The sequence below is a fragment of the Notothenia coriiceps genome, unplaced genomic scaffold (genome assembly GCF_000735185.1).
Source record: "Notothenia coriiceps isolate Sejong01 unplaced genomic scaffold, NC01 NC01_scaffold00005786, whole genome shotgun sequence".
NCBI classification, from domain to species: Eukaryota; Metazoa; Chordata; class Actinopteri; order Perciformes; family Nototheniidae; genus Notothenia; species Notothenia coriiceps.
In genome coordinates this window covers 432820-441804 of record NW_011338487.1, presented here as the reverse complement: position 1 = coordinate 441804, position 8985 = coordinate 432820, and the positions used below count along the sequence as shown (strand labels likewise).

General features: G+C 41.1%; 1 protein-coding gene across 1 annotated transcript in view; it reads left to right on the top strand.

Annotated features, from left to right (window-relative positions):
* The window catches only part of cpda (carboxypeptidase D, a), a 20132-nt gene that overhangs the window by 1345 nt on the left and 9802 nt on the right, over window positions 1-8985 (top strand). The window contains exons 2-9 of the mRNA XM_010768532.1: window positions 617-864; window positions 5118-5260; window positions 5412-5581; window positions 5972-6399; window positions 6522-6713; window positions 6980-7147; window positions 7351-7460; window positions 7626-7728. Coding sequence (XP_010766834.1) covers window positions 617-864; window positions 5118-5260; window positions 5412-5581; window positions 5972-6399; window positions 6522-6713; window positions 6980-7147; window positions 7351-7460; window positions 7626-7728 — 1562 coding nt within the window. The remainder of the gene's footprint in view (window positions 1-616; window positions 865-5117; window positions 5261-5411; window positions 5582-5971; window positions 6400-6521; window positions 6714-6979; window positions 7148-7350; window positions 7461-7625; window positions 7729-8985) is intronic.

Genomic DNA, 8985 nt, shown 5'->3' with positions numbered 1-8985 from the left:
GAGGTCTTGTTTCCCAGAGCACAGGTTGGAATGACTTGAGTAAACTTCAATGATCTTAAACACGTTGTGGTCATTGTGAGTCTCACAGGAGAGGATTTGGAGAGGGACACACATTCCCGTCAATGAGCCACACTTTTCTTTGTCTCCTTTAAGACCTCAATAGGCAGCAGGGGGTATTCACAATAAAGTCAACATCGTCTATTTGATTGGGACACTATACTATCATAGTGTTTCAGCCACTTTTTCGAGCAAGAATGCAAAACATCCAGTAGTTAAAGCTTCTTAAATGGGATCAAATGTTCTTGATTTATATATGCTATGAGTCAACATTTTCGCTAAATAGTTTAGTCCATAAAATGTCAGAAAATGTCTATCTTTGTCAAGCCCCAAATATAGTCAGTTTAATGTTAAAAGGCATGAAATATATGCAAATCAAAAAAAAAACTGAACCTTTTATTTACACATGACGTGGAAGACTTGACTTAAACCCTGCATGTTTACAATATCCCTGTAGACATGCTGTGGAAACCCTGTAAGCGAAAAACAATTGAAAGCCCATACTGACCCCCAAGAGATCCCTGCAGGAGACATTTGAACTGAGCCATATTCTCTCCAGGTTTGTGCTGTCGGGGAACCTGCATGGCGGCACCGTGGTGGCCAGTTACCCTTTTGATGACTCGGCCACGCACCAGCGGCAGGGCCAATACAGCTCGGCCGAGGACGACGTCCTGTTTCGATACTTGGCCCTGGTGTATTCCAAGAACCACAATGTGATGAAGACCGGTGAGCCCAACTGTCCCGATTCCCTCACTGAAAAGTTCAAAGACGGCATCACCAATGGGGCGCAGTGGTACGACGTGCCTGGTAAGATGATCAATTATATATGGTTTTAAATGCCTGGTTTAGTGATTGCATTTTTTATTTATTGTTGTTGAATCTTGGTAGGGGAACACAAGCTGTGGCGACTTTCTTTTGGGTTGACCATACCGGACATTGATATTCTGTTTTGGATGTGATGATATCCAACCAGAACCATTGTTTGAACTGTGTTGTTTGCACCCTCTAAGCAAGGGTTTTATATGCCTTCCGACCTTTTATTTTAAAGCTATGAGTTATAACGACCAAGTGGGATTGTTGTGTTGTTTCTTTGAGCTATTAGCTAAGTGGATATTTTGTTTCCCGTTATTGTTCTCTCAATTGCTTCAAGTTGTAGACAGCAGACAAGAACATATGAAAGAGAACATATGTGTTATGTCCTAACCTGTGTTGCTGCTTTTGATCTTGTTATCTGAAAGCCGAGATTATAACTTACACCGTAACGTTTTGTGGTTGGTATTCACAAGCAAATCATTTTTAGGAGACTCAGGAACAAATTATTATCATTTCCTTACACAGCTTAAAGTCATTCTCATGATAAGGGTTTTTCTCAGATCCCAAGTAAAAATGTAATGTTTTCTGAGTTGAGTAGCTCAAGTTACATTCCAGAAAGCAACTTGAAAAACTTGCTTTTCAAATCTGTTTATAGGCAGTATAGCTTTATCCCCTCCTCGAAAAGCTGATTAAACATAAAGCAAAGTTCATAGTTAGCACGGGTACGTTTAGCACATTATAGCTGCGTTGTGTAACTTGTTATTGAAAGTCTTTTTCAAAGAGCTGCAAAGAATAGAATTGTATGATTCTTCATAAACAACACTTGTACGTCGGCTCTAAAATGCAGTCATTGATGCACTGATATAATATTTATAATATGTAATGTATCCCTGTTCTCCTTTTAAGTTTATTTTGTTTAGCTTATGCAGATTGTGTTGCGCCTTACCTTGTTCTGTGTTCAGGGTCAAGAAAAATACCCTTCATAACTTGGCAGAAACTTGATCATTGACTCTCTACTTTGTTCTTTTTGAAGGGGGGGGGGGGGGGGTTTCCGCACGGCTACTCCTGATAAGATGTGCCTCCTTCATTGTTGTACTTTGTTTTAGGTGGAAAGTGTGTCTATCAACTGGTGTTTTCCCAGGGATGATCATGCATTTGCTTTGGTCAAATACATAGTTGTGGCTCTCCAGAAGTAGAGTAAATATATTTTGAAATGTGTTACACGTTTTGTGTGTTATTTTTCTGGATTTCTTTGAATGGAGCCAGCTGTTAAACCGGTGCAGGCACCATTTGTTGCCCGCAATTAAAATCGCTCCACAAATGATTGTTCCTTCAGGACAATGTTTTAGGTCAGATTATGAGTACGAGTAGCTTTTAACCACATTTGTAGTTCTGAGTTTGTGGTATTATAAAATGGCAGTAGGATGACAACTGTATGTTAATTATGTGAAGTAGTTTGGAGAAATGTGCACGTTGTAAGCAAAAATAGTAAGTTTCTTTAAGACCTGCTATAATTTGTTACAAATTTATTATTTTGTAATGTTGGTAGTTGAATTGACATTTTAGGTTTAATAAAAAAAAAAAGTGTAGCTCGATAATCATTAGATGTCACTTTGTTCTACCACCAGCCCAGACCTGGAGCTGTAACTCATTACCAAAGCCTTGAGCACACACTTATAACGTTTGCCATTACTTATCTGTGTAAATGTTTACTTTATTTGTCACGAAAAAGGAAAAGCACAGTGATTATGAAATGGCGGTTTTACCTGAAGAAGATAACCTTTTTGTTGTTGCTGTTTCTAAAAACGGCCCGTCTTCAGGCAGTTTAAATCAGCGATAGGAGCCAATTAGTAAAGCTTTTAGCAGCAACGATATCCGTATCTCTAGATAAAGATTGACGGTAAAAGTGTTAAACAGTTGAGTACACAGAGCTGTGTCTGTCTGACATGTCCCGGTGGATAAAATGTCACTGCTAAAACTGGGCTAATGGCAGAGGATGGAAACGGTCAGGACATTCTGTGACATAATGATTGGCCCAGGCAAAGAGCCAGAGTCAGGGACAGGAGATGTTTTGTTTGTGAGTCAGGGCTTGAAATAATGATTCAGCAAAACATGTTATCTTGTCTCATCTTTTGACACAGTCTGGCCTCAGAGGGCGTCCTTTACTTTTCAGCTGTTAGGTTTGACTATGTAAACCTCAGCACAACACTAGGCCCTTCTGTTGTTGTTGTTGTTGTAAATGTATATTGTGGGGTTCTAAGCTTTTCATCTTACTTTGTTTACTTTGTTGTACTATCTCTATTCAAGAGTCTAAATGGTTTTAAACATTTATGGGTCATTTGTTTAAAGCTCTAGGTTTCTCTGAGATATGTCACATGTCACTGCCTTTTAGTAATGCAAGAGAACAAAGTCAAGAATATCATTTTACGTTATGGAAATGCAGCGTTATTGCTGTGATAATCTGAAGCCTTGAAAGTGCCTAAGAGGATACTGTTGGTATTCAATATGGATTTTCATTTTAAATGTTTGACTGACGCAATTTATCACTAAACCCTTAAAGTGGTAAATGTCCCTGTGCCCTTCTTTGCATGTTCAGCTACCAGCTCCGATTTGAGCTCCATTGTCTGGCCAGTGGTTTGCTGCTCATTTCAGGGTGTGTCTCTGGAATCTGGATCACTGGATCCGGTACACACACAGGATATTTGAGTTTGGGTCCTACATAGTCTCTGTCTGTCTGTCTGTCAGCATACTCAAGGTGTTTACTTTAAGTAAATGACACTCAATTTAGGTTTGTTCAAAGAACTCAGTGCAACTCAACGCCTAATGTCTTGTGACCAGCAGGGTGCAAAGGGTTGTGTGTCATGCGGTTCAGCCACGTATGGATTTCCACACATTGTCACAGCAGGATGTAGATCTTGTGTTATTTGCTTATCATTAGCACCTGGTATTCTCTAAAGGCTACGTTTGGTTTGGTTGACATAGCACCCTGCTGTCTGCGCTGCCACCCCAGGGGGTAAAACCTCAAATGAATTACCCCGACACACAAACACCACCACTGTCAAAATAAGCTCAGAGCGCATGGGTCCCTATTGTCCCATTGTGTAAAGGTTTGGACCACCCACTTGAGAATGTATGGATTAGTCCTGGGTATACAATGGACTTGCCCTTCCTGTCATTATTAAAAGTTAATCTGTTCTGTTACACGAATGCAAAATGGACAACTAAAAAGCCCGTCTGAAACGTGTCTGTGGAGACCTTATCTTCAGAAGTTGCCCTTTACAGTTTCCAGGAAATGCCAGTCACCCTCGCTAAGTCTCAGAGCGCCGAACAGCTGCTGCTCGGCCGGGGACGACTGGGAGGAACTTGTGTTTGTGGTGTATATATTTTTGTACGCCTACAATCAGATCCAAGGCGTGTAACACATAAATGCTTGCAACTTTTTTCTCCTTGACGTGAAAGGGAGGCATTGTAATGTTCTTAACAGCTGTTTTTTTTAAAGATGGAAATATTTATTTCAAGAGGATTTTATCACATTATATCAAAGTGGCAGGGTTATGGATTTCTAGCAATGATTGTTAAGTGCAGAAAAACAAGGTAACACAAAGCCTAGAATAAAACAGCCGATGCCAAACAACTGTGGCGTTCAGAGTATTGTATTGCAGAGACTGTGGATATTTGGTGTTTTGATAAAGATTGCTTGTCCATCACAGACAGTTCTAGATGCCATAGTTTTCTCTTGTTCTTTGAGACTGGTGGCAGACGGGTTGCTTTTCTGAAGTTATTTGGAAGTGTTTCATGTTTGAGCCATTTCACTTTGACTGTTGTAAAGTGGTGAAGGTGGCTGTGGATCCTGCAGTCACCCCCCCCCAGCCAGAGGGCCTCCAGCTGCCTGCTGTCGCTCCGCTGGGATGGCCAGCTGAACAGCAGGTCCTCTTGTGTGTATCTCTGTTTGCCTTACTGCAGAAGTCATGGCCTGTGGCCACATTAAACACTCTTTGAACTGTGCCATTGAAGAGACAAATCCGGACTTAGGCCTTTTCAGACCGTGTCCTTCTCTGTTAATAAATTAGCCTCGCACCAGAGAGAGGCAGAGCATGTTAAATAATTGACTTTACAATTTCCTGTCGTACACATCAGTTTAATTCAAAGATTAAGACACATTCTTCTCTTTTATATCACATTTAGTTTAATGTTTTGATGCCATTTCTAGCTTGATTAGTTAATTACATGGTTTCTCTGTTTTCTAGGAGGAATGCAGGACTACAACTACCTCTATGGGAACTGTCTGGAAATCACCATGGAGCTGAGCTGCTGCAAATATCCTCCTTCTTCTGAGCTCCAACAGGAATGGGATCTTAACAGGGAATCCCTTCTAGCCTACATAGCTCAGGTAGAACTCTTTCTTAGCTAAATACATGAGTAATGTTAATCAGCATTATTTATAATGTTAGGATAACACCCCAATCTTTGGCGTACCATTTCTCCAGTTGAGCAGGATTCCCTTTCTTTCTTTTTTTTTTTACGATACCGCTGTTTTACAGGTCCATATAGGTGTTCGTGGCTTTGTGAAAGAGGCCATCAATGGCACTGCCCTAGCCAATGTCAGCATTGTGGTGGCAAGCATTCGCCACAACCTGACCACAGGAGAATATGGGGAGTACTATCGCCTTCTACTCCCAGGAACATACAACATAACAGCTGTGGCTCCAGGGTGAGTAAAACCACTACAGTTACTCTGCATAGGGTTAAAAAAGGGTTATACATTAAAGGACAGGAATCACCTAATAAAAGGCTAAATGATTGTCAGGTTTTCATCGCAATGACAGCTCAGCAAGCGCTTGCTGCGAGACCACAATGAACAAAGCAAACTTAGTAGACAATAAGCTCACCCTCCATGCCCCTTAAGTGCTTAACTAAAGTAATGCGTGACTTACTTCCTCTAAAGGGGTTACAGATTAAGTCCTTGTTCTACTTCCTGGTAGAGAAATTGAAATGAAACCTCTCCGATTACTCTTTTTTGGGTGTTAAGTCATCATAATGCTGCACTTCTTTTTAAGGTGGAGTAAAAGTACTCAAGCGTGTGTTTTTTTTTTTCTTCCAGCTTCACACCCATGACAGTCGACAGTGTACAGGTCGTGGAGGGCAAAGCCACAGAACTTAACTTTACCTTGGCCCCTGTGGTCACTAAGGCTGCAGGTAGCATCACTGTGACTGAAAACTCCATGCCATCCAGCAATGACTCAAACATCTCCACCACCACTACCACCACCACCACCACCTCTTCTGACTCCACAAAGACCCGGTTAGTTCCTTCTAAAGGAGGCAACTCCAGCCCCGCTGTACCTGAACATCAGCCCATTCAGCCTCAGGAATTTCGTCACCACAACTACGCAGACATGGAGCTGTTCTTACGCAAATACAGCAGCGAGTTCCCCTCTATAACCAATCTCTACAAGATTGGCCGCTCCGTGGAAGGCCGCGAGCTCTATGTGATGGCCATCTCAGACAATCCCACTGTCCATGAGCATGGTATGTCTTATACGGTTGTTCAAAGGAATTGGGATACTTTCTTTTCTTTACATGTCATGAAGATTCTGCTTTAACATGTTCTGTTCTGATAGATTTTCACTCTGACCTTTTTTCTTTTTCAGGTGAGCCCGAGTTTAAGTATGTAGCCAACATGCATGGTAATGAAGTGGTGAGCCGAGAGTTGATGCTTAACCTCATCGAGTACCTGTGCAGTAACTATGGTACTGACCCGGAGGTCACACAGTTGGTCAACAGTACCCGCATTCACATCATGCCTTCTATGAACCCTGATGGCTATGAGGTAGCCATTGAAGGTAAGGGACATCAACTGAGAAGTTCTCACACATTCAACAATGAAGGTATAACATTAAGACCTGTAGCATTTTGGCATGTATCTCAGTATAAAGGGCACACATGATTCAAGCTCAAACTCAAATGTCTCCAGTGTATTTCGCTGACTGCTATCACATCTAAAGCAGACATGGCAAAACCACATTCACTATCATGCTTTGTACAAAAAAGCTTGCCAATAGCCTTTGTAAATGAAGGTTACTCATCAGAAGATCTTTTTTTCTCGCAGGTGATGAACAGGGCTACAGTGGGCGCAACAACAGTAACAATTTCGACCTGAACCGCAACTTCCCAGACCAGTTTGTTACCATCACAGAGCCCAGACAGCCAGAGACTATAGCTGTGATCAACTGGCTGAAGAGCATCCCCTTCATCCTGTCAGCCAACCTGCATGGAGGTACAGGCTCCTTATAAAATCATAATGCAAAAAGATTGAAGTATTTAGTTTAAATACCATCATTTGATACGTCTTTTGATCTGTTATTTCTATTAACATTCATTCAAGTTACTTCACTAGAGGATTACTGTTCTGAATTGGCTTGGCACAAATGTAGACGTTTTCTTTACTCTCTGGTCTAACCTCTGTGATGTGGAATGCAGGCTCCTTGGTGGTCAACTACCCCTACGATGATGACAAAAAGGGGACATCTGAGTCCAGCCCGTCGCCTGATGACAAAGTCTTTCAGCAGATTTCTAGAGCGTACTCACAGGTAACTGGACACTGTTGGATCCGTTTCAGTTTGGGATAATGTCTGCTTGTTGTAGTGGAAAACAAAGGGTCGAGGCAGAACAGATAAAGCCATTGACTTTTTGAAAAATCTTTGGAGGGACAAGGTTTATAACTTGACCACTCATTGATGTGTTTTCACTTGCAGGAGAATCCTTTAATGCACAATGGACACCCTTGTGAGACACTTTACCCTAATGAATATTTTGAGGATGGCATCACCAACGGCGCACACTGGTATAATGTTCCTGGTAAGCCTACACCTTTTGTCCTCCTTTGTTACTCGCCGTATTCATTTTCTGCTACACAGGAGATTAGCCAAATCACCCTTACGCCCCAAACCAAAAGGTGCCGATATTATAGTTGTAGAGCTCATTATTATCACTCATTATATTAAAAGTATTAAAAGGCCCTGAGGTAGATCAGGGGCCTCATTTATAAAGGGATATATGCTCAAAAAATGGAGTACCCCAGTTTCTATGCAATGTTTGCGATTTGAAAATACTAACTTGACGGGAAAACGTGCGGTCCTCAACGCAAACTCTAACCCATGCGTACGCACTAAGCACAAAAACGGGAGAGACGAGAAACTGCGACACCGTTGGCAGAAGGAAGAATGGAGAGAAATATGTGGAAATAATACCATAAATAAAATGTTACCTCTCATTTATCATATATGAAGAATTCATTTTCAAACATTGATTAAAGCCAATCTTAAAATGATTTAACAAACGCCTGTTTGAGACTCCTCAGTGCACACAAAAACATAACTTGGAGAAATAAATAAATACGGATATGTTATTTAAACCACCTCGAATATGTTGGGTTAATGTTATGAAATGTTTTCTCATAAATGATGCGATAAGCAGGAGGACAGAATTACGTCTAAACTGACGCCGTTTTGCATTTCTATAGGTTGTAGATACGAGCATGGTTTTATATACTATCATGTTTAATCGTGTTTGATAAGTCGATCGTAAAACACAGGAGGTATGGAAACTAAGAACACCATATGTGGTAAATTGTACAGCTAATATAACACAACACATTAGTTGTATTTCCTTTAACTGGTGGATTATGGATATATAATTGCTGATCAACAGCTGGAACACAAACTAACAAATACAAACAAATAATTCAGATCCAGTCGTCATGACTCCACTCCGGAGGGATTCCCCGATCATTTCTTAGAGTTACTCATCAAGGGGGTGTCTCCTGTCCCCGGTACAAACACACTGCCTGAGGAAGGCTATGTGTATTTTTGTTTTTGTTGTCATTAACCTTTTTCGGACCACTTATTTATTTATTTTGGTGACGATCCGACCTCCATGCTGCTACTCGGGTTCAAACTGCATGAACCAAACAATATGATTTATCTCGACCTCCCCAAAATCTGACACGGTGTGAGATGTCTTTTTTTAGCTGTTCTGTCGTCATTTCCTGCGATCTTCTCCATAAAGTCAGTCAAAATGAATGAATGAATGGGCGTTTCTTTGACTATTTATAGG